The following is a 24890-nucleotide window of genomic DNA, read 5'->3' on the forward strand; positions in this document are numbered from 1 at the left end:
ATGAACAGCAGAACCACGAAGGTGTGCATACCAGGGGTGTGAGGTTCTCTTCTCGTGACCTAGCGCAGGCTCAGGAGGTAGACACCGCGGGGCAATGCCATGAGCTGAGCGTTTCGCTTCAGCCAGGTGCGTGGTAGACTTCAGTTGCTGGCTTGTTTTGTCTGTGTAAGGGGGAAATGAAAGCCCACGTCTGGCATGCGAAGGTGTAACCCACGTGTCTCACCCTAGGTATGTTCTGGACGACCAGTACACAAGTTCCTCCGGTGCCAAGTTCCCCGTCAAGTGGTGCCCCCCGGAAGTGTTTAACTACAGCCGATTTAGCAGCAAGTCAGATGTCTGGTCATTCGGTAAGGTCCATGACATGTGCGTCCTCTCCTCCCCTCTGAGGAGGAAGCGGACACATCATTGAATAGCCTTAATCATTTTGTAGGTGTTCTAATGTGGGAAGTATTCACAGAAGGCAGGATGCCCTTCGAGAAGAACACCAATTACGAAGTGGTAACCATGGTTACGCGAGGCCACCGACTCCACCGGCCAAAGTTGGCATCCAAATATTTGTATGAGGTGATGCTGAGGTGTTGGCAGGAGGTATCTACTTCTTTATATTGTCTTGTGATCTGTAAAGCGTTTAGCAGTTGATCCAGTGGTGGGGAAGGTCCTTCCCTCACAGCCTGGTGAGGCCGCGCCTCCCGCACAGGGATTTCAGACTCCAACAGGAAGTCAAATCTTTGTCTCCATTCTAAGTATTGAAATGAATCTGAAGAAATGGAGAAGGCTAAGAGTTAGCTTACTATTCTCAGGCTGATGCCTCACTCCCAGGTGAGAGCCACTCCACAGCCCGGGGCTTGGGAAAGCCTGGAGAAGTTGCTCCTCCCCTTCCCGTGCAACAGCCGTGGATTTGAAGCAACACTCTTTCTAGAGAAGGGTTCTTCTTTGATCTCAGTGTCTCCAGGTATCTTACTCAATCACTAGACACATTGAAAATATCACCTCCATAAAGAGATTAAACATCAGAGAAACCCTTGGAAGACAGGCGTTCACATATATTGTGTATGGAGTTTTCAGAGTAACCCTTTGAGAGACCATTTGATAGGAGACAGTGATGCCTGCCCAGGACCAGTTGCCCACAGAGCATCAGAACCCCATGGGGCACCAGAGCTGAGGCTCCCTGTCACTTCTTGTGATGCCTCCCACATGCACTGTTTGGGGTGGGCAGAGGCTGATTGGGCAGGAAGCGGCACCAGAGAGAGCAACATGAACAAAGGCGAGGATTTGGTTGTAAACATGGTGTGTGTACCCGAGGGTGGAGCTTAGTCTGATTTAACAAAGAGCCAGAGTGAGGCTTTTTGTGGGAAATGAGGTTAGGTGACAAGGTGATGGGGGAGGGGCGGGTCGCAGAGGAGTAAGACTTGATTTCTTAGGCACCACGGAGCTCTAGTAGGTCCCTGAGCAGGTACAATGACAGCAGGGATCTAGCAGCCATGGAGTTAGCTGGGGCCTAGAATGGCCAGCCTGTGTTTCCCCAGTCCCTGAATCTTGCCTGTGTGGTGTTCATGGGATTTGAGCGGAGAGAGTTTTCTTGGGAATGGATTCTGAGACTCACAGCTTCTCGTGGACTTTTTGTAGAAGCCAGAGGGAAGGCCTTCGTTTGAAGATTTGCTCCGTACGATAGACGAACTGGTTGAATGTGAAGAAACGTTTGGAAGATAAACGGTGGCTCCGATTTCCAAGGCAAGAGGAAGAAACAGCGTGCGGTGGGAACGTAATTCAGTTGGCACCTGGGAGCACAGGCGGGTCTGCTTACAGTGTGGGGGACTCCAAAGCCCTTGCTTCTGGTCCAGCCGGAGCTCCGTGGCTGCTTTGTAGGCTGCGGAGACGGTGTCTCAGAGCTGGTGACCTGAAGCTCTCACTTCGTTCATTCCTCCAAGAACTTGAGTGCCAACCATGTACCAGGCACTGAGCCCCGGCTCAGGTTTGACCATCTTAGAGATGAACTTGGGGCTGTGTTATCTGGTGCTAGTAGAAAGCCAAGGTGTTCTGGAGGGGGAAGCCATGTCCCAGCGACTCTTCTATCCCCTTTGGCTTCTGCATAAACCTGAGCCTGGAGTGTTGCCTACAACCGAGTTCTAGTTAAAACAGGAACCCACCTGAATAAGTAGTAATCCTCTGTTTTGAAAACATCTCTTTCCGAACCTGTTCTTATTATTACATTTAAAAATCTGTATACTGTACATATTGTAAATACGTATAATATATAAAGTTATATATTTATAAGAATAATGAATTTGTGTCTTTAATTGAAATTTTTGTTGTTGATTTTTGGAACAGGGTCTCACTCTGTAGACTAGGCTATCATCAAACTTTTAGAGATTGTCCTTTAATTGAAGTTCTTAGGATTTGAGACTGTCTAGTCCTAATTCTAACAACTGCCAATTTTTTTCTCCCTGAAGGTTCAAATATTGCTTTCTGAAGAGAAGAAAGTGCCTGGGTCCTTCAGTTGTTAGATGCTTGATTCACAGGTAGACTCATACAAGTACACGTTGGCCCCGCTTGAACCACAGCATGGCCTTTGATGAGCTATTTGACCCTGACCTGGTGGCCAGAGCGGGTTAGAGTTAGGTGGAACTTTTAATAACAGAATTAGTTACCTCGAAAGTCTTAAGAATGTTCCTAGGGCATCGTGGATGCTCTGATTGAGGTGCTGGGCTCTGGACCAGAGGTGTTATAACCAAGTGGTACCCATCACAAGTAGGTCCCCAGAATGGCTTATCTGTGGTGATCCAGGATGCTGCCAAAGGAACTAGGGAGATGTTCTGAGCTGTCGTAGGGTTTTCAAGAAGGCTGGTTGGACTTGGGTCCCTGGATTAGTGAGACTGCCCATCCAACCTTGCATTAGACCTCACTGTCCAGCTCTTTTGAGTGGGTTTCTCACTCACAGTTTCCTTTCCCCCCCATGAGCTTCAGGGAAAATAAACCAACCAAGCTACCACCATTAAGAAAGATTTCCTACAGAGCACACTGTTCTCGGTATATGTGAGTCCCCGAAGCTGAGGAAGGTAAGGACAGTTCCTTCACTAGTCAGTGTCCCTGGGAGCTACTGTGATGTGTCCCCAGGTAGAGCATTTGGTGAACATACAGGCTTTCCTGAGAACCCTCTTCCCTCTGACTTCAGACGGGCACCTCTCTGTTCAGGGTTCTTTCTGAACTGAAGATTGTACCATTTATAATGAAGGAAAACAAAATATTCTTGTCATAATCTGTCACCTTCCTTCTACCTCTCCACATCACAACGCCATATACACCTTTTAACTGATTTGTACCTGTTATTCCTTATGCTCTGGTCCCTTTAAGGGCTAACCACGCCCACTCCCAGTCACTTCTGACCTCCCTCTTTGCCATCTTAACTCTTTCTCTTCTGTCCCTCTCTCCTGGCGTGTGCACACGTGTTTTCCTCTCTCTGTCCTCTTTTCTATTTCTGCCTTTCTTTCTCTCCTTCTTCTTTAAGTAATAAATGTTTACCCTTATGTTTAGCCTTACGTCTATTTACTATGTCCTGTACGCCTTTTATCCGCCAACTCTACCCGCCAGCTCTGCCACTCGCCATGTGGAACCTGCACCTCTGGTGGCAGCCTCTGCCTGGACTAGCCTGCCTCGGTCACCCGCCAGCATATTATCTTTTAAAGAACAAAAGTACCTCCTTCAAGGAGCTGATCATGTGCGGGTCCACCTTACTACTGCTGCCTACCACATATGCACATGAACACGCACACACACATACACACACATACACACACACACACACACACACGGCCATGTTCTCCCTTCACCTGGATGAGCTATGAGGGCAAATCGCTGGTGCTGAGGAAAGTGTAAAGAAGGTAGGGCTCCTGTGTGAAGTCTCAAATGCTTTTTTTTAACTTTTTACCACATGTATGTCTTGGGGTGAGGCCCATGTGTACGTGTGCGCACACACACACACACACACACACACACACACACACACAGGGGAGAGGCTGATGTTACATGTCTTCTTTGATTGTGTTCCTCCTTATGTAGTGAGACGGAACTTCTCAGCTGAACTCAGAGCTGGCTCACTTGGCTGGTCTTGCTGTCCAGTTTGCTCTTAGAATCTCTTGTCTCCACTTCTCACTTGGTGTACTGGTGGGACACCACACCCACTTGTAAATTCCATGAGTTTTCTGGCTCTGAACTCGGGTCCTTATGCTTCTGTGTCAACTTTATCCACTGAGCCATTTCTCTAGCCCATACAAATGTGTTCTATGGAGAAACAAAACTAGCACTGACATCATTTAAAAACCATTTTCTCTTTTGTTTTTTTGAGACAGGGTCTCTCTATGTAGCCCTGGTTGTCCTGGAACTCTCTACTTAGACAGGATGGCCTTGAACTCACAGAGATTTGCCTACCTCCGCCTCCCAAGTGCTGAAATTAAAAGCACATGCCACACCAAATCTCACCTAATCCAAAATCAGGTTCCTGGTGTCAGTCCGGGCTCAGAGGAGCAAACGTTCTAGACTGAATAGTCGTAATCCTGGGATTCAGTTTTCCCTGGACCACTGTGGACCCTTGGGCAAATAAAACCCCTTCTTTTCTGTTCCTTTATTCCAGTCTCTGCCCAGGGAGGACAGTTTGACTTGATCAATTTTAAGGTCCCATTTACCAACATTCTGTGATTTCTTCAAAATGTTTTCTAGACACACCCACACATGAAGGCATGAGGAAGTGCTAACAAACACCTCAGATGTGGATACAGCGTTCTGAGCGTTCTTATGTAGGCCGCCGGGTTGTCATTCACACACTCCTCTGAGGTTTCAGAACAGGAAAATAGGTGGGGTAAGCTTGGCCTGCGAGAAACGTCACAGGCCAACTATGCTTTCAGTTGAAAGATGTGTTGCTGTCAGTGGGCCACGTCCGAAGAACCAAGGCTTCTGTGTATGCCCAGGCGGCAGGGCAGCCATGATTCTGTCCTCTTGTAAGTAAGATGGGCTTTGCTGTTTAATGCCAGCTTGGTTAAGGGAGTGTTACTAATTATTGAGCAGTTGGGGAGGTTTTTGCTAAACATGGAATTTGTAGACTCTTGAAGATAATTTCTTCAGATATAGAGACAGGAGTTTGTGGCTTATTTAAATAGCCGCTGTCTCCTGATAAAATTAAGCGTTTGAGAGTTGGGAACACAAATGAAAATAGGAAAAAAAAAGTGTTTTCCATGTGTGGAAATGCAGTCGATGGGATGTGATGCGTTTCTCTCTAGAACGATAAAGAACTCGGAGTTGAAGGCCAGGAGACCAAACTCTTGCTCTGCTCCTGCCTCAGCTTTGACAGGTCGCCATTGGCAACTTGGCTGTATGAACAAGTCTGCAGCATGAGGACCCCCTTTCTGCCTCCTTTCCTGGATATCGGGAAGAAATGATAAGTTAAAAATGACAGATGGTTTGTCTAGTTAGCTGTGCTTAAAGCTCCAGGGCAATTCTTAGAAGCACTCACTAATTTAACTTGAAGACTCAGAGAGGTGTCTTAAGTATATAGTTTTGGGTTTTTTTGTTTTGTTTTGTTTTGTTTTTTTAATGGAAGGAAAAGGCCTGAAGGGATGGCTCAGCTGTTGAGGGATAGGTTCACAACCAAAAATAGAAGATGGAAGGAAAAGACTGTCTTTGATTTTAATTCTGGATGGCCTGTGGAATCAAAATCAACAGCGCTCAGTCGTTTCAGATTAGGCCAGAATTCTGATGTTTAGCAGGAGTAAGGAAAAATAGATTGTGAGTTTGCCATGTCTCTTCAAGCCGCAGAACCTGGTTAGGACCCCCCACCACACACACACACACACACACACACACACACACACATACACGAGGATGGGTTTATAGAAACAAGCCCATGCTATTCCAGTTGTGCCTTCTTGACCATGATTTATGGTCTTCATTCCCGAGGACTAAAACCGAACAACAACACAATAAAACAAAGGCTTCCTGTTGTCAGAAACGGGCCAAGCAGATCAAAGCAGAAAAAGCTACACAGAATTGCCCCAAACCCCACCTCTCCAAACACAGAGCGCACTGAACAGTGATACTGTATGGGAGGCTAAAGGCCCTCATGGCTTTTCCAGAAGTCAGAACTAGGAGAAGGTCATGCGTTGTAACAGGAAAGGCGTGGCTACTTGTAAAGGAGCCTGAGACAGGTCTAGGATGTCTAGGGATGAAGCAGGAGACTAGCCATCTCTGGGGTCATTGATGATTCTTCCCCAATGGCCTAGAAAGATGATTTTAATGTAATTTCCCTGTATCATCTAGTGTCTGCTAGTCTGATTGGATGGCAAGAATCACCTGTTCCTTTCGGCCATCGGCCACAGCTAAACAACACCCTGTTGTCTTCTGGGTGGAATAACCAGTGTTCACCATTGACAAGGAAATACCAAGCATGCTCCAGGGTGTATTGAACTTAAGGATGCTTATTTGTATTTGCCAATCATTTACCAAACACATTGACTTTCTCTAAGGGCTGTCATGTCAACCCAGAGTCACAGGCTGCTGGAAGGGAAGAGTACATAGTTGTGTGGGTAGGGTGGGATTTCGATCAGATGGAGTGATGGCCAGTTCTGAACAGGGGCCAAGGACCCTGCTGCAGTGAGGTTACATTCGTGAAGTGTGGTTGGAATTGCCAGTGTGTTTAGCAGCTGAATTACCATGAGAACAGGCTCAGCTCAGACATTTATTTAGATGCCAAGATCCTCACGCCATGGCTGAGGATTAGAAAAACTTATCTCTTCTGGAACATTTTTCACCATGTATTTTTCTGTCTTTTTATTGTTCCCAAGTTGTAATGTAGAAAGAAAAAATGGTGCTCAGAACCATCTCTCACACCAACCCTGCAAAGTTAATGATCCATTGTTATTGTTATTAATATGAAGCTAAGCAGGCTGCCTGGGGTAAGCATCGTCTAAGCTGGCCTCTGGTGCAATCTACTTCCAGGAAGCTATGCCCATAAGCAATCAATCCTTCTTAGGAAGCCGACTTAGCTATTCTCTCAAATATGTGAGTACAATGTGACGTCACCTCTGAGAGTTGGTGCCAAAAGATACAGCCTGTCTTGGCTGTCTCCAGCCTTTCTGACCCTTGGAGCATTGGCTGCCCTGGAAACCCAGACTCCATGAACCAAGTGCCGGCCAATGGCTGTGAAGTGAACTTGGAAGTGGTTTTCTAGCTTCAGGCTAGCCTGCTTTGACTGCAGCTTCAGAGAGACCTGGAGCCACAGGGACCCTGCTGAGTTGGCGGAGAGCAGCTGGTTCACAGAAACACAGAGGTCATAAAAGTTGTTCTCAGAAGTAGAGAATGTCTGCAGTGGCAAGTGCACAGAGAGCCACAGACCAAAGCCTGACGTGTCTGCTTCTGCCTTTGCCTCTGCTACAGTAGGTGCTCTTTCTCACCCACAGCCTCAGGGTTAAAACAGGCACAAATACAGGATGCGTGTGTCCTATTGTCTTGGAATAATGTCTCGTTTCCCCTGTAACTAACTTGTATCAAAATAGGGGTTGTGGCCAGTTTGTATCTACCTTTGTAAGGCTTCCCTGCCCTCTTGGGTATGGATTTGCAGATGGCATTGCTCCTCTGTAGAGATTCCCCAGCCAGTCGCACCTGCCCTCCGTGCCCACACAGAAGTAGGTAGCTCAGCTTGTGGTCCAGGGTCCATACGCTCTGTGGCTCAGTCTGACATTTCTTCACTTCACAAGCTGGTGAGAAAGCGAGTGAGATCCCTGAGCCTGTGAACAGTTCTAGGAAATGGGACCTTGAGGTGTGGGGCAGAGAAGAGATTGTGTGTAAGATGACTACAGAGTCCAGCTCATGTGGACTCGTTACCTGGAAGAAGTCAGCAATTTCTGCAAGCATACCTGGGCACACCCAGGGAGGTACGTTCCAGGCCAACTGGGTCTGAACGAGATTTTGTCTCATAGGAACACCGCAACCAGGGTAGGGGGTGTAGCTCGGTGATAAGAGCACTTGCTTCTATGGATGTCTTTGAGGGGTAGAGGGAACCTGATCACAGCTGGGACACATAGATGTCATTCTCCGATAGAAAACTCTCAGCCTTTCCACACAGCACCCTTTGCTCTGTGGAATATCTCCTCATGCTCCATCTCAGGCTTCTAGAGTCTTCCTTATACTCCTTCCCCAGCAACAATAAACGTCAGGCTCAGGACAGGCCAAGAGCCATTCTTCTCATCTACCCAAATGCATCTATTTCTGGACCCATTTCTTCTTTTCTCCTACCGTGGAATCCCCCAATGGAACCGTTCACCAATGTTTCACAGTCTAATATACAACCAAAGAAAACAAAGCAGTTTGGGGCTGCTACAGAGGTCTTCCTTCTTGGTCAATATATTTAGAAAAAAGGTAACATCTCAGGCGACCATCATTTCTTGGGAAGGTACAAGGATGGTAGCAAAAACCTGTCATCCAGCATTGGGGGTGAGGGGGAAGGTTGGAGAATTTAGACTTCAAGACCATCCTGGCCTCCGTGAGGAGACTGACTCAATAAATGAGCCATCAAACAACAAACGGGACGTAGACACACACAGGATAATTAACACCCAAATGTATAAATTTAGAATAAAGAATAGCTTCTTAAAGTTGGATAAACATCCAGGTGGATACCTCAGCCTATCACTTCTCACCCTCATGCTGCTGTGAGCTCTTGGCTTGACATCCAGGAAACTGGAGGAAAGCTACCACTATTGAGCCCCCCTCCAAACTACCTGGTCAACTCAGTTAAAATGTGTCTGTCCCAAAAGACCCCGAGATGTGGATCTAGTGCTAGGCTTTTGTGGCGGAGAAAAAAGTTTGACTTTTCTATAAACTCCTAGTGATATGGGCGAGAGGGGTTGAGGAGAAGCAATTCCTGGCTTATAGTGAGTTGAAGACTACCCATTCTGAGATGGGTATGATGGCACACACCTTTAATCCCTGCACTCGGGAGGCAGAGGCAGAGCCTCTGTGGGTTCAAAGCCAACCTGTTGCGTTCTGGGACAGCCAGCGCTATATAAAAAGACACACTATCTCCAAAAAAAAAAAAAGTGTTCCATTCTACTCATCCTGGGCCACCAGTTTGTGAGGCTTTCTCTCCCACAGCTTTCTGGAGCTAGGGAAAAAAAAATCACATTTTTTTTTTTGGCTCAGACAACTAACTCCTGAAACTGGGTGAGTTTTAAGCCTGATTTTAAGGGGAAAAAAATCACCAGCCACCTGCCAGTTACTATGATGCCCACATTCAGTAGAAGCGAATCTCATCAGAGGCATCGATCCAATCCAGAAGAAATTCCACACTGCCTATGCCAAGCAGCTACATTGAGACATTGCCTGTAAATCTCAGACACTGGGAACACAGTGACTGCTTCCCAGCCAGCCTGGCCCAAGGCTTTTTACCACCGTGGCTTTACCTGCCCAGAGGTGACCATAGGGATAGCTTTGCCAAATGATGCTCTTTCCTCCCTCTCACTGTTTGGTGGAAGGAAGTCTGTTCCCAAACAGAGCTCTCTGTGGCCGATATGAACCTCCTGGGAGGAAGGAGCCCCTCAGGCACCCATCTCAGATAAAAGGAGGATGGACACATAACAAATAGTTCCAGGTACCACCTAGCCTAGGGGAGATGGTCCAGTGTGGAAAGGTTATGTCTGGATATGATGGCCTTTGTTCTAATGTGCCATGTGGGCATACTGCTAAAGATACTTGTTGGGGAATAAGAAGTAGATAGAAAGAACAATGTAGATAGAAACCTGAGTGAGAAAGTTGGGTGCCTATGGAAATCCTCAGCACTGAGTGTCCTTTCTACAGGACCTTCCAGCAAGCAAACGGCCATTGCTTACTTCTGGGGCATTTTGTGTCTCTGGCAAAGACCCTTGATATGGATGAGTTCCTGGCTATGTTGGAAATTTGCTACAAGCTTTCCCTCTGCAGGTTTATTGCCCAAGGCTACTGAGTAACTTCTGTAATCAGGAGTGTGTGTGGAAGGGAGCTCGCCAATCCACTCCCTGTCCCTGAAGACCTGGGTACTGTATGTAGAAACTGCCAATGAATCCTAAGGTCAGTGGCATTTGTGATGGAGTAAATTTTGGTTCAGTACGTTAATATTTAATAAATATGGTTAGAATTTGGGGACTTATATAATGTTTTATTTGTATTTTAATAAAGTTTGCCTGAAGGTCAGAATGCAGAGCTAAGCCACTAGAGGCCAGGGAATGGTGGCACATACCTTTAATCCCAAGACTCCAGGGCATCCTGGGTTAATATGCAAAATATCAGTTTGAGGATCCCTAGAGACTCTGAGCCTTGGGAGAGGTAAGAACTCTCCAGTGGCTTGGCTGATTTGCTTTTCTGATCTTCAGCTTAAAGCCCAATATCTGTCTCTGGGTTTTTATTATTCATGCTACAGACTTGTGCCGAGCAAGGGCATATGATGAGCTGCTTGTCTCTCAGGTTCTTATCCCTTTGGAGGTGAATTTTGGGTGGCAGGCGTTTGCTTGCATTAGAGGTGGCAGAAGGGGCAGGTCTATGAAAAGGCAGAGGTTGGCTTCTTGACTCACAACTGCATTCGGTCTTGGGAGACAGCGGCCAGAACCTTTGCGTCACTACAGTGGCAGCAGGGTGGGTTGTACCTTCGTGTGCAGGCAATTGTCTTTGCCACGGAATCAGGAAGAATAAGGAGTTTTGAAAAGCCTTTCTCCCAAATTCCAGACTGCAGAGGAGAACAAAGCTAAAGCCAGGGGGAAGCCGCTGGGTTTCCAGGCCACGGCACTGGTGCTGTGCAGCTGTGATTCGGGGTGCCGTGAACCTGGGACCGTCCTGTCCTACATCCAGATATCCCGCCTGCTGGCTGGCACAGAGATTTCTTTTTCAGAGTTGTATGTTTTGAAATGCATTTATCTCTTTGCTGTTATATTTTATTTCTTGATTTTATTGTATGTATAGGATGTATGTGTATATGATGTGTGGGCATGTGTGCGTGTCATGGTGCACTTGCTGAATCAATTCTGGGAATCAAACTCAGGCCTTGAAGAGTGTGCACTTCACCTGCTATGCTCTGTACTTAAAGCGCTGTGATTGCTAACACTGTGGCCGGGCCAGGGCACCTGGATAAAATCAGCTTAGATATCCCGATGCTTCTGTGAGAATATCTTTGGTGAGACTGATGTTTAAATGGATACATTTTAAATTAGGGAGGTTTATCCTCTGTGTGAATGTTAGCCTCACGAAGGAAGGACTTGACAGGTGAATCTGACTAGTCCTGAGTAAGAAAGAATTCTGCCTGCCGACTGCCCTTGGGCTCAGACTAGCTCCTGAGCTTCCTGCCCACAGGCTTTGGACCTGCTGATCTCCAAGGTCACAGGAGCCAACCTCCCTTGCTAGTCCTGTCTAGTACAGGAGTCAGGCTCAGACACCTGTAAGTGCCCCTCACCACAGCACCCACCGTAGGCCTCTCTTGTATTGGCCACAAAGAGCTTACCAGAATAAACTCTAGGTCCTCCCAGATAGCAAGGAGAGGTCTTCTCTCAGTCAGGGGCCCTGTAGGGGCTCAAACAAGAGGGCCTGTGGAGGCTGAGGACTCCGTTGGCTTCCTTGGTCCTCTTTCTCCCTCTGTCTAAAGAGGAGGGAGGGTCCATCTGCCTGGTGTTTAAGTTTGTCTGGTGAGAACGCAGTGAATGATAGCTGACCGAGTTCTAGGGAACTGGTGGGGGAAACTGAGGCTTCTCCTAAGCTAGCAGTGCCTCTTCCTGCTGTCCTGATCTCATCCATCAGGGCTGTTTCGTTGCCACAGACTGAGGACACTCTCTGCGCTTAAATTCTGGATCAGCCGCTCTGTGACTAGGCAAAGTGCGGAGGCATCTGATTACTCTGTCTGGAATGTGGAGACTGGTCCTGTTAGCTCCATATATGTTCAATACTTTTGCTTTGCTGTGACCCAGATACCCGACACCAGCGCTAAGTTGCCTGTGTTGGAGGAAGAGTTCATCTTGCCTCGCAGTTTCAAAGGGCTCAGTCCTTGGATGCTTGTGCTCAGGGGCTTGGGCAGAAGATCCTGCTATCAGGAGCCTGCAGTGGAGAAACACTGGTTACTTCACAGCCAAACAGGAAGTAGAGAGAAGGATGAAAGATGACAATTGCCTGGCGTTTCCCCTTTTCTCCTTTTATTCTGTCTGGGTCCTTAGCCTGTGGGAGAGTCATGTGCATTCAGGGTCAATCTTAAGTCTTACAGCTAATCCTCTCGAGAAACATCTTCAGAGACACACCTAAAGGTGAACCTCGTGGTGTTCTAAACCTAGTCAGGTTGACAATGAAGATGAACCACCACATCACAAGACAATAGGAACTATCTCAATGTCAGAGCAGTGAGTGAGTGAGTTAACATAGGCGAGTGTAGAGTGCAGTAATATGCTGCAGGATAAGGGGCATGTTGGTAGAAGTCGAGAACGGCCGTTCCTAGGAGATTGGTTTTGTTAGCTGTGTTCATTTCCTCCGAATGAAGCTCTTGATTAGTTGTCAAGAGTCATCTCTTTGCTATAACGGATCAGTCATGCCTTCTTTGACCCCATATGCTAATCCTGATAAAAATGGGTATTACTGAAATAATTCTGTTTAGCATTTCATGGTTTGATGCCTGATTTTGGATGATAACACACTACTATCAGACAAACCTCTGTGTTTAATTTTGGATAAGCTTTTCTCAACTTTTGTTTTTACGGAGATCTGGAATGAAGTCGTAGGCTTGTGGCCCAACAAATGCTAGTTAGTGTTCCCAAAGCCTTCCTTCAGCTTCGCTCTCCCACATGGTCACCCATCAAAGGTCCTGGGCAGCACAGTTGTCTCTGTGTGTGGCATCAAGGCCTGAGATCCTCTATGACAGGGCTACTGCAATGGTGAGAAGACCAGCCAGGTCCTATACAGCAGCTACTTACGGAGATCTTGATATATGCCAGGTACTGATCAGGATCCACGAAAAGGCAAAGCAAAGAGTAGGATACAATCCCTCGGAACAGAAAGACTTATGAAAGTTCTTAAAACATAGTTGCTTTCAACTTTGGATAACTTTTACCCCTGCGGGACATTTTATAGTGTGTGGAAATGTTTTGATTTTCACAACTAAAGGGTGATAGTGGTGTGGGTGTCAGAGGGGAGGAGGCCTTGTTGCTGCGTGCCTCTTCTGTGCACTAGAGGTGCTACACAGAAAGGCCCTCCACAGTAAAGAACCATCGGGTGTCAACTGCAATAATGGAGAGGTTGAGATACCCGAGAGAAGTAAAGCCTACAAAAAGAGATGGCCATTCAGAGTGGGACCTCATTCAGCAGCACAGCCCAGGACAGATGACACATGCTTTGAGGAGCCACAGAAAGATGGGACGGGATTGTAACCGGAGGTCTTTTCAGAAGTGTTCAAAGCATCTCTGAGAACAGAGTGAGCGGGACAGGGGAGGCAGGAGGAGTGGCGGACAACAAAGCCGAGTGGAGAAGCCTTGATGACCAAGGGCAGAGTTCTAGTGAAGACAGCGAGCTGCCAGCAGAGGCCCCCTTAGGGACCACAGGATGACGGGAAGAGACAGCACAGGGCAAAGTCAGGTCCAAACTTAGCTTCAGGTCCTGCATCTCTACAGAGTAGCTCTTTGACTCTCCTAGGGAGTAACTGTTAAGCCTGAGAATCGAGAGGAGAAAAGAACCAAACCCATGACTGTACAATTAAAGAAAGCCGTATTTTGGGGTGCATCCAGGACTCATCCTAAATTGGGATTTGAGAGGGCAGTCCCTGCTGGCCTCTTGAAGTTTCTTTTCTAGGAGAGGGAAGGTGTTCATAGGGGTGAGAGAGTTGGCTGCTATACAGTGAGAGGGAAGGACCGAGGGTAAGGTTATATACCTTCTGAATGAGGATGCAAGCAGTTTCCATCAGACCTAAGAAACAGGAACTTATTCTTAATTACAAACAGAAGCCTTGGTCAAGCACAGCACAAACAGGGACTTTTTCTTAACTATAAGCAGAAGTCTTAACTTGAAAGGATTTACATAGGACAATCAGGAACTCCTTAACTGCCTTACCTGCAAACAGAACCCTTAACCTGTAAGGTCTGTTCTTCCTCTTTTGCTATCCCATTAACTTTCAAGGTGTATTGTTCCTGTTTGGTCTCACGCAACCTCTCTATGGATCGTGATCTATGTCTGTAAAGTGCTTCCTTTCCACCAGGTCGTGGTGAGAGCAGATGAATGGATGCACTAATGTGCATGTGATTTGGTGAAAGCTGGAACAAGCTGGATGACAAAATGGGAAAGAAGAGAAAAGGTGAGAAGCTGGGACAGACTGATGGCCAATTGGATATACAGGATGGGACAGACTGATCATCGATTGGCAATACGGGATGGGAAGAGAGTGATGGCCGATTGGTTATACAGGGTGGGAACAGACTGACGGCTGATTGGTTATACAGGGTGGGAACAGACTGACGGCTGATTGGTTATACAGGGTGGGAACAGACTGACGGCTGATTGGTTATACAGGGTGGGTCTAGAAAAGAACTCTAAATTTCTGTGGTGGCCTGACAGACAGACATGGGAAGATCAGGGAGCAGAAACATTAGGTGGGTTTCTTATTGAGGGTAGTGGAGAAGATGAATCATAAAAGCATAAGATGGTAGATGAATTAAAGAAATAAAACCTGCTCATATCCATCACTAAAAATCATATATATATATATATACAAAGTCCTAGAACGGCTGCCTACCTAATCATAGCCTTGTTTGACTTTCTGGGTTTGTCTTCTTTTAGCTTATAGATTTTTAAAGTTTAAACATTTTGGTAATAGGAACATACAGAAACCATGTAAAGTGACGATTCTTAGCTTTGATTACATTAAATATTTTAGGTCAGATTTAAAAAGTGAAGTCAGACATGGTCCTAGCACACCTGACTACACCATCGCCTATGTTTCTAGGATAAGTGCAGTCAGACACACCTTAGTTTTTCTATTCGTCCCTCTTACTATCTGTTCACAACCCACCACAACAAGAAGGAAAGGCCTCAGGCCTGGGCCTCCTCTGCTTCAAAGACCTTCACACCCCAATCCTCTGTGTCCTCAGAGCTCCCTGTTTCCTTCTGTATCCATACTCAGTTGCCAAAGACAGTTTACTGGCCCCAAAACATATTCTCAGCAAGCTTATAATTTGATGCTCCTCCAAACACATTCACTCATTCACTTATCCAAAAATATTTACCACTTACATTTCTGAAGAACTGTTCTAGTCTCTTGGGAAATAACTATAAGTTCAATAGAAAGAAAAAAAAAACTCTGCTTACTTTCTAAAGGGAAGGCAAAAAATTAAAAGAAAAAAGTAAATTGCATAGTATGTGAAAAGGAGAGAATGAATGAATGGAAGAAAAGAAGACAGCGCAGAGGTAGAAGTTTCTGGTTGACGCCACAGCTGGCAGTAATAGTAGACACATACTTCAAGGCGAGATGTGAGCAAAGGCTTGGAGGGACTGCCGGGCCCTGATGCTGCCGAGCCTGAGGGAAGGCACTTTAGGCTAAACCAAAGCCTAGAGTCCACGCCCACAGCTGGCCTGATGTGCTGCAGAAGCAGCCAGTGGGGGCTGGGGACTGGAGGGAAGTGAGCAGAAACCTGGAGGAGAAGTGAGGGACCAAAGGAGGCCAATCATGGAGGGTTTCCTAGGCTGCCCTGAGAGTGGTGACTTCAACTCTGAATGAGATGGACAGCCAGTGAGTTTGCAGACCAAGAGTAACAGGGTCTGATGGGTTCAAAAAGAGGTTGCTCTGGCCACTGTGCTGAGAACACACTGTAGAGGAGTCAGGGTAAAAATAGGAAGCCAGCAGGTGAGATAACAGCGGTTTGGCCATAGCAGTTACAGATGAGACAGGGTGGGGGGACTGTCTGTGTGGGGGTGTTATTTGTCTATGGGGAGGAAGCATGTTAGTCATCTTTCTGTTACTGGATCAGAAAGCTTAGCAAACGAAGTTAAAAGGAGGGAGGGCAGTTTTTGGCTCCCGGCTTCAAGAAGCAAAGAGAAAGGAAAAGGAGGGGTTGAGTTTCCAATAACTATTTCAAGAATACACTCCCAATAGCCCAGTTTCCTCCTAGGTCCCCTCCTCTCCACCTATAGCGTATTTCAGCAATACCATAGATAGAATCAGGCCTTCACTTCCCAGACTTTGGTGGCATAGTCAAGATGCAAGCTATAGCAATATTCTGAAGAAAATTCACTGTTTTAACTATTTTCAGTAGCATTAAATACAATCACATTGTTGTACGACCTTAACCACGATCCATCTCCAGAACTGAAATACTGAAATTCTTGGAGATACAAGCCTGTGCGCACACATGAATACACATGCGTGTACACACACGCACGCACACACACACACACACACACACACACACCATTTAAGTCAGGGTCTTGCTATGTAGCCCTGGCTTGCATTGTATTTACTACGTAGCTCATATTGGCTTTGAACTCATGGCAGTCCTGCTGCTTCAATCCCGTGAGTGCCAGTGTTACAGATGCATGTCGCTAAATTCACTTTGTTTTCAAGGCGTGTGCTTTCCTGCCACATTGGCTTGAGGTGTGAGAGAAAGAGGTGAGCTGAAGACGACAGAGAAGTCATTGGCCTGGGCCACTGGGGATAGAGGACCACTTTTGATGAGATGGATAAGGGTGGGTAGAGAAAGATGGGGAAGGGAGGAAGAAAAAGAGCTCAGTTTTCATCTCAACATCCAGTCGAGGTGATTACTCGACATCCAAATGGAGAATTTGAAGGTTTGTTTGGCTGTGTCCAGCTGGAGCGCATTAGAATTGGACTGGATGTGTGCATCTGTGGGTCATGAACTGATGAGTCTTTTTAAGCCACCGGAGGAAATGAAATCATCAAAGAGGGGATGAGACCAAGAACAGATCAAAGGCTTTGGAGGCTGTCCAAGATGAAGAGGCCAGAGAGGTAGATAAAGAAGCCTAGAGCAAGCATAGGAGAAATAGTGCCACAGTACAGGTCATGTGAGACAGCTTGGAATTGACCCCTGGATTTCATGGTGTGTGTCCATGTTTAGAGCAGTGTTTCAGAAGAAAGAGAAGATAGGAGAGCAATCAGAAGCAACAAGTGTAGGCTATTCGTGTCCACATTTGACCACTAATGGAGTAAAACTGGTGTAGGAAATATGGCTACTGGGCCCTCTGTTCAGCGACAGTGGCTGGATGGACAGTGTGTTTGTATGGACAGAAATGGTCCAATGAGAAGGAGAAAGCGGAGATACAGGGAGAGGAATGCCGGTAAAAGGTTTGAATCGGAATACCTCTAAATAAACTTGGACGTGGCACTTTGCCGCAGGCAGTCCCGTATTGACCTGTTTTCCTCATTTGTTTAACCTATACGTACTTGTCTCCTGGACCGATAGACACAGATCTCGTGAGACTCTACAGCAACTGTGTAGTAAATGGGTCAGCATGCCAGTTGAACTCATTCCTCCAAAGCAGACGGAGTTCTGAAGGGCTAAAGTCACTTCCCTCTGAGGAGAGGCCTGTCCGTCTGTCCATCTCTGTCTCTCTTTCTTTCTTTTTGACAGTTTGCTCATATAAACGTCATACAAAGCTGATGAAAATTGACAGACGCACTGGGATCTGAACATTTAGTCACATGACATACTGAAGATCTTTAGGAATGAGAAAATAAATTTTATTTTTAAGTCTTCAGATGCTTCTTTGTTGCAGGAAAAGAAAAGAGAAAGTAACTAAGTCAGAACGAGTCATACACAGCAATGGGGTCGGCTAAGGGGTGTGTCTGGGACTAGACTTTAACCCATGGTGGAGACCAGAGTTCATAACTGCACACCCAGCGTGTCAGCAGTTCAGTGAGTGTGCAACGGCTGAGTCTAAGTCAGAGAAATGCAAATCTCTAACTGCGTGAATACAGATATGGTAGGGGTTAACTATGGTAGCCAAGCTTCATAATGGCTCCACCACCTCCGTCTCTTTTCTTACTCCTTCCTCTCAGCCTGCTTTCTACCGTGGCAAGGGTGTGTGGGGAGTACGGAAGGGTTCGAGTAGCGTGATTTGAAACCGTCTGGTTTCTGGTTGAATCGTGCCGAGGAAAGGCCGGTGGGAAAATGTAGGGGAAGAAATGCTTGGAGCCAGCTGATTCCCTTAACGTCAGATCGTAGAAGCTGGGAGCGAGGTGACCTCTCTTCCACTTTGCTTTCTCTCGTTCTCCGCGGCCTTTTAGGCTTAAAGACAGTGGCAGAAAAGGGCAGTTAAAGGTAGCGCCTCACATATCTTTGTGGCCCCTTTACTCCTGTCTATTGCTTTGTGATTGATACCTTTGTGATTGATACCTTTGTGATTGATACCTTTGTGATTGATACCTTTCTAAGCAGCTTTTTTATGGGGTCTGGAGAAAAGGTTCAGTAGTTGAGAGCATTTGGTATGCTCACAGAGGACCAGAGTCAGGCTCCAACACCCATGTTGTATGGATTATAAGTGCCTGTATTCCAGCTCCAGAAGGTCCAATGCCAGCTTCTATGCTCCTTGGGCTTGGGGACACACACACACACACACACACACACACATAAATAAACAAATCTTTAAATCTTTTTTAAACATAGAGTCTCTTTAAGGCCTGAAACTTGCTATGTAAATCAGGTTGGCCTTGAACTCAGAGATCTACCTGCCAATGTCTCCAGACAGTTAAAGGTGTGAAATCCCACACCCAGCAAATGCTTCTCCCTGTTGGAGGCCTGCCTAGAGTGGTATCTGCTATCCTAGTGCTGCCTAGGAGGCAGATTCAAAGCCAGAACTAAAATTCATTTGGTCGCGTTGAGAGCCAGGGAAAATGTGGTTCATCGAAACGACCTAATTATGAACTTCTCAAACTGTCGCTGGTCATGGCCTGGGAAGAATGCAACAGCATTAGGTTCTGTCCACACGGAACTTTTGAAAAATCCCAGGAATTTGGAGTTGTTTCTGAACTCCGCTGCTGAGCATTTTCTATTTGAAAAGTAACTCACAGCTGAGAGTGAGGACTGGTCCCCACAGGCTTTTAGGAGTCCAGTTTCTTGTTTCAAAAGACATGTAGTCAAAAAGACCGAAGCCCATGGCGTCATCACGTTCTTCATTCGAGGCTTCCACTTTCTTCTCACTGGGCCAGCAGCATTAAAGGGGCCTGGACCTTCGGTTGGTGAGGCACTGGCCTCTGGAGCGCTAACCACTGGAGCACCAGCCTCTGGAGCACCAGCCACTGGAGGAGGTCTATGAGCTCCAACATTGCTATCTGAGGGTCCCAATGTCAATGTTGAAGAAGACCTTTGCAGACACACCAGGCCCAAAGGGTTCACTGTTGACACCAGTAGCTACTTTAATGAGGGTGATGGTTTAGTGTCTGTGAGGGTTACTTCATCACCACACAAGAAGCAGTAAGATGAGCTTGCATTGCAAGCCTGTACCTACGGGCTAGAAATAGCTGCTGTGTAAGTGTCTCATTCAGAAGCAGCTTGGAAATTAACACTGAAAGAAAGGCCTCCCGAGACTTCAGGGAGCCCGGTAGTTTGCTGACCGAGGGAAAGAGTTAGTCTGAGCCGTTAACAGACATGGGTTCATGGGCAGTGGCAAACTACTTGTCTTGTTAATCAGAAACTAGGAAAAATAAATTGGTGGTCTAATTTAAAATCAGACAAAGGTTAAGTTTACCAGCTCTCTGTGGTGAAGAGGAGAGCTTAGTTTTCATTCTAAAAGCTTTCAAAAAAAAACTGTGGTGGTCCTAACTTCAAACTTCACTGTTTCCGGAAACCCATTCTTCTATACTGATGGCCAACACTGGCTGTGACAAAAGCAATAGAATATACTGACCCCTGATCACTCATGACAAAGGAAATGCAGAAACCAGGCCAGAAAGAAGAGCCTGAGAAGGGAAACCACACTGGTCAGGGTGCCAGTAACTTTTCTTTTGGTGACAGGTTTTTTTTTTTTTTTTTTTTTTTTGGTCTCCACTGCTAAAGAGGGTTATGATGTTCCTTTGTTTCTGAATAGTCATGATTTCCCCGCTCTTATCCGGGGCCCAGTCAGCTTCAGCTACCCCCTGTCATGGACCCACGGCTTTCTAACAGTGACCATGATCTCCTCTTCAGATAGCACCTTCCAGTCTGTTCTCTGCTGCTGTTGCTGCTGTTCCATGCAGGAGAGGTGAGTCGGCCGGCAGGTGGGCAGTTTCAGGGAAACGGGTTAATGCAGTGTCTTGACTGTCTGTTGAGTCTCTCGTCTGCGTCTCTTTGCTTTCTGTCTGGGACGCTTTCTCCCATTGGGTCCCTGTTGATCAGCTCGGCTCGATTTCTTAAAGACTTAAGTCAAGTTGTAGGGGTGCGCTGGTGCTCCATCCCCCCCATCCTGCACCACCCTGCACACACTCACTTCTGTATGTTCCCACAGAATGTGGCATGGTTCTGCCCTCATTTGTTTGTTTGCTTGTTGTATGTCTGTGTTCCCCTCAGTAATTTTCCCCCTTAAGCATGAGAATCCTATATTAATGATAACACTCGCTACGCAAGTCTTGCTTTGGTGCGTGACTGTGTAAAATTAGCTCAAGGCATCACGTCTCAGCCATTCGATAAGCGCTGTTCTAAAGGTTTGCTTTTGTTCCCTCACATAGCTCTCAAAGCCTCCCACGGCGTTTTCCTTTATAATCCTTGCTTTATAGATGAGGAAAACCAAGGCGCAGAGAGGTGGTTTTGCTTTGTCTGAGGCTACAGTGTGAAACAGTGGAGTTAGGGTGCATACGTGTTCCCCCACCCCCCAAGACTCAGTTTCTCTGTGTAACAGCTCTGACTGCCCTGGAACTTGCTCTGTGAACTCAGAGAGAGTTCTTCTGCCCGCTTCTGCCTCCCGAATGCTGGGATTGAAGACGTGGGCCACCATTGCCTGACTACATTTGTGTTCTTTATCATTCAGCCTGTACTTGTGCAACCAGAGGTGACAGGGACGAACTGGAAAGCGCTTTGCACGCTGCCTGACTCAGAGTGTTTGTTGGATTGACTAGAGTTTTAGACCTCTCAAAAGTATTGGACTCGGGGCACGTGACAGATTCTTGCAACTTTATTTTGAAACAACTCTGAATTCACTTCTCTTTTCTGACCTCTGGGTGCAGAAACCAAAATCCTTAGAGTAGTAGTTCAGAATCTGCTCGAGGAGTTAGAACTAGAAAGTTATCTTTCTCAGAAAAGGGTACACGGATTGCTTTATCTCTGAAAGACTCTGAAGGACTCGGGAATACGCTCATTATGAACAACTGTTTGTAAAATGATTGCTTTTTGATGCTAGGCAAGTAAGAACACAGATAAGCCTCAGCAAAAATGAAGAACCTGCAGAAAATTGTTCCCAACGTCACAGGCCATGGCTCGACAAGCTGAAGAGCAAGAAGCAAGTGAGTATTATTTCCTCAGGGAGTCCCCCCACAGGCAAGCTCCCTGGGAAGGTCCTGCTGTGGCCAGGCCTAAAACTTAAAATCAGGATCGGTACACAGTAAGAGCTCAATAAGTGTTCTAAAAGAAAGTGAGGGGGAAATCCAGTTAAGTCTAGTCTACTCTGCTAGACTTAAAGATAGAGTTTGAAACAAGACAGTGACCAGTGGGAAAAGACACTGTGGCTCCTGCCATCTTGGGTTGAGGGTTAAATTCCAGATGAGGGGAGATGGCAGCCTGGGGAGGGTGGAACACTCCTCCAAGACACAAGCTTATAGCACAGGGAAGGGCGGGAGGTGGGAAGGTGTGGGCTTCTCTTTTCACAGGCGAACAATCACTAAAGCCAAATGAAACTGTTTCAGGGTAAGTCATCTTTTGAGAATCACGACGTACGAAACTCCAAAGCTATGCTGTCGAGAGAATCTGTGATTTCAAAAAGTCACAAAATGACAAGTGTGTCCCAGTCCCCTGATGCTGTGTGGCCGCCAGTCATTTGCAGCACACGTGCCTGGCTTCTGCCTGGGTGGACTGGTGGAGCTGGGTAGTAAAGGGACATGGAGGCAGATGCATATGTCCTGGTGTTGGTTTTTGTTTTGTTTTTGTTTTTGTTTTTTTTTTTCTTTTTTGGTACAAATGACTAAAACGATAATTCTTTTTACAGTCCAACAGAGGAGGGGCACAACCCTCAAAACGCAAGCCGCTGCCTCCCCTCCCGCTCTCAGTGCTTGCTGAAGAGAGGATCCGGGTTAAGGCTCTCTATGATTTCATGCCCCGGGAGCCCTGCAATTTGGCACTAAAGAGAGCAGAGGAATACCTGATATTGGAGAGGTGTGATCCTCACTGGTGGAGGGCCAGGGACCATCTGGGGTAAGATGATGGTTGAATCCTTATTAATCTTTCCTCAACCTCTGTAGGCTTCAGGATGCAAGGGGAGACCCTGCATAGTAGGTCATCACCCCCCCATGATCTTAAAACTCTTTGCTCCGCATGGGAAAAAAACAGTCTCTGCATCCCCGTTTGTAAGAGAACAGTAGAATACAGTGACTCTTGGCAGGTGATTGTATCCCTGCCTCCACAACGCCCCTACCCCCGCACCCATGCTACCACTCGACCCTGCGTGTCCTGCGGATCACTGTCTAAGGGTGGACTTGTAGAATAGGAATAATAAATAAGGACTGGGGAGTTGGCTTTACTCCATAGAGTGCTCGTCCCACAAAGGTGGGGACCAGAATCTGGATCCCTAGAACACACATCGAAGTCTAGCGAGCCTGGTGGGCCTCCTGTAACCCCAAGCACTAGAGAGAGGCCAAGGAGGGAACTCCTGGAGCTAGCTGGCTAGCTAGACTAGTAGACCTGAGGAACTCAAAAATCATTGAGAGATTCTGTCTCAGGGTGTAAAGTAGAAATCTATCGAGGAAGACTTATAATAATCAATTGATATCATAGTGACTAAGCTAAACGTAGTCACAAATCACAATCCCAGAGAATTTAGACAACAATGAGGACGCTAAGAGAGACATACATAGATCTAATCTACATGGGAAGTAGAAAAAGACAAGATCTCCTGAGTAAACTGGGAACATGGGGACTTTGGGGGTGGGTTGAAGGGGAGGGGAGAGGCAGGGAGGGGAACAGAAAACTGTAGAGCTCAATAAATATCAATAAAAAGGTAGGAACTACTAAGGTCCATTACTTTAAATTTCTACAATGTATACACATTTTAGTTTGGCCCCTCCTCCATTATAAGCAATGCTGTAAAGCAATCTTTGAGCACGGTCTTGGACTCAAGTCAGACTATTCCTATAAGGTGGGGTTCAAGTGGGGAAGTTCCTAATGCCTAGCAAATAGTCATCCTGCCCTAGATACGGAAGCTGCAGATATGACACATGTCAGTGGGGAGACCAGGAGTTCTCTTTTTCCTGTCCTTTTACCTCCTTTTGAAATGACCAAAAGACAACCAAGATGCATTACCGACAAACTGAAAGTAAGTTGTAGAACAAGCCTTGAAGTGTGATAACTTCTCTGTAAATTAAGTCTATGAACAACACCACATATTTCAACATGTGAGCATAGCTCATTGAAAAGAATCACTAAGTGAACAGTGGAGTTAGGTGCAGGAAAGAGACTAGTTGGAAGTCGTGACTGTATGTGAGGGGGGGTCAGTAAAGAAACTGTCAACATGACCACTCCGTGATATGGTTAAAGCATTTATTGTCAATGTGAAAGAGAGCAGAGAGAAAAGGAAGCAGACTGAACAAGGTCAGCAGACTGGAGATGGCCAGGGCTAGGGAAGTGGGGGAAAATAGTGGACATAACAAGACAGCCAGAGAGAGAGAGAGAGAAAGAGAGAGAGAGAGAGAGAGAGAGAGAGAGAGAGAGAGAGAATATAGCATAGTTAGAGAAAGAGAAAAAGAGAAAGTAAGTAGCTAGCGAAAGATGATAGATTGATTAGATAAATAGGCAGATAAATGATAGATAGATAGATGATATAAATAGATAGATGAGATAGACAGATGGATATATAGATAGATGGATGGGTGGATAGATAAGTAGATAGATAGATAGATAGATAGATAGATAGATAGATAGATAGATAGATAGATAGTATAATGAAAGTAGTGGGGTAGGAGGAAACCTTGATATTATAGAGAACAAATAGGCATCTTGGAGGATGGAATCCTGGGGAAGTAAGAAGGCCCAGGATGCAAGGCCCAGGTGTGGACCTTGACATGTGTAGCAGATGTTTGGAATCCCGAGGAACCCTGGAGGCAGCTGGACTTTGATAGCATTACAGGTGGCCACTCTGCCAGAGGTAGGGGAAATGACAGGTGGGAACCAGTTTCATTAGTTCCTGTAGAATGCTAGCTTTTATCTAACCACAAGAAATCCTCCCATAGTCGAGGTTGAACTGGGCCCAGACTCAATTTTGGACGAGTCAGTTGGCTTGCCCTTTTGAGGAGAAATAGGGTACCCTTTTGACCCAATACTGACAGAATAAAACAGAATTTTGGCAGTGTTTTATAAACGCTATACATTTAACTATAAAATAAAAAGCTTCTTTTCTAAATCTGAAATCTTTCAATAGTCCATCTACCGTGAAGCCAATGGCACAGCCCTCAGCTTGCCCACGCTCTTTCCACTGAACAGTGCAGTCGAGTCAAAACTCAGAGCTGCATCCACTTTCCTTTGAAAATACATAGCAGAGCTGGGCATGATGGCACCAGCCTGCAACCCTGCAACTCTTGAGGTGACACAGGAGAACCTGGGATTTGAGGTTAGCCTAAGCTACATGGGGAGATTATTTCAAAAGAGAAAGAAGGAAGGAAGGAAGGAAGGAAGGAGGGAGGGAGGGAGGGAGGGAGGGAGGAAGGAAGGAAGGAAGGATGGATGGATGGA

The 24890-nt window shown here is 46.3% G+C and overlaps 2 protein-coding genes across 10 annotated transcripts in view; both read left to right on the plus strand.

Moving 5' to 3' along the window:
- Positions 1 to 2280, plus strand: part of Tec (tec protein tyrosine kinase) — a 102413-nt gene extending 100133 nt beyond the window's left edge. For all 5 annotated transcript variants that reach the window (XM_048414884.3, XM_048414883.3, XM_048414886.3 and 2 more), the window contains 3 exons: positions 229 to 347; positions 431 to 588; positions 1627 to 2280. In XM_048414884.3, the coding sequence (XP_048270841.2) occupies positions 229 to 347; positions 431 to 588; positions 1627 to 1710 (361 nt within the window). In that variant the 3' untranslated portion in view covers positions 1711 to 2280. The remainder of the gene's footprint in view (positions 1 to 228; positions 348 to 430; positions 589 to 1626) is intronic.
- A 2577-nt stretch (positions 2281 to 4857) lies between these two features.
- Txk (TXK tyrosine kinase) overlaps positions 4858 to 24890 on the plus strand; it is a 54272-nt gene continuing 34239 nt past the window's right edge. Inside the window, exons 1-5 of one of the 5 annotated variants that reach the window (XM_048415023.3) lie at positions 4858 to 4991; positions 14234 to 14329; positions 20169 to 20223; positions 21355 to 21457; positions 22156 to 22361. In XM_048415023.3, the coding sequence (XP_048270980.2) occupies positions 14311 to 14329; positions 20169 to 20223; positions 21355 to 21457; positions 22156 to 22361 (383 nt within the window). In that variant the 5' untranslated portion in view covers positions 4858 to 4991; positions 14234 to 14310. Of the gene's footprint in view, positions 4992 to 14233; positions 14330 to 17881; positions 17968 to 20070; positions 20224 to 21354; positions 21458 to 22155; positions 22362 to 24890 lie in introns of those variants that run through there. The other 4 variants (XM_048415024.3, XM_048415025.3, XM_048415022.3 and 1 more) reach the window with 4 other exon arrangements.

The sequence above is a fragment of the Myodes glareolus genome, chromosome 8 (assembly GCF_982192425.1).
Source record: "Myodes glareolus chromosome 8, mMyoGla1.1, whole genome shotgun sequence".
NCBI lineage: Eukaryota > Metazoa > Chordata > Mammalia > Rodentia > Cricetidae > Myodes > Myodes glareolus.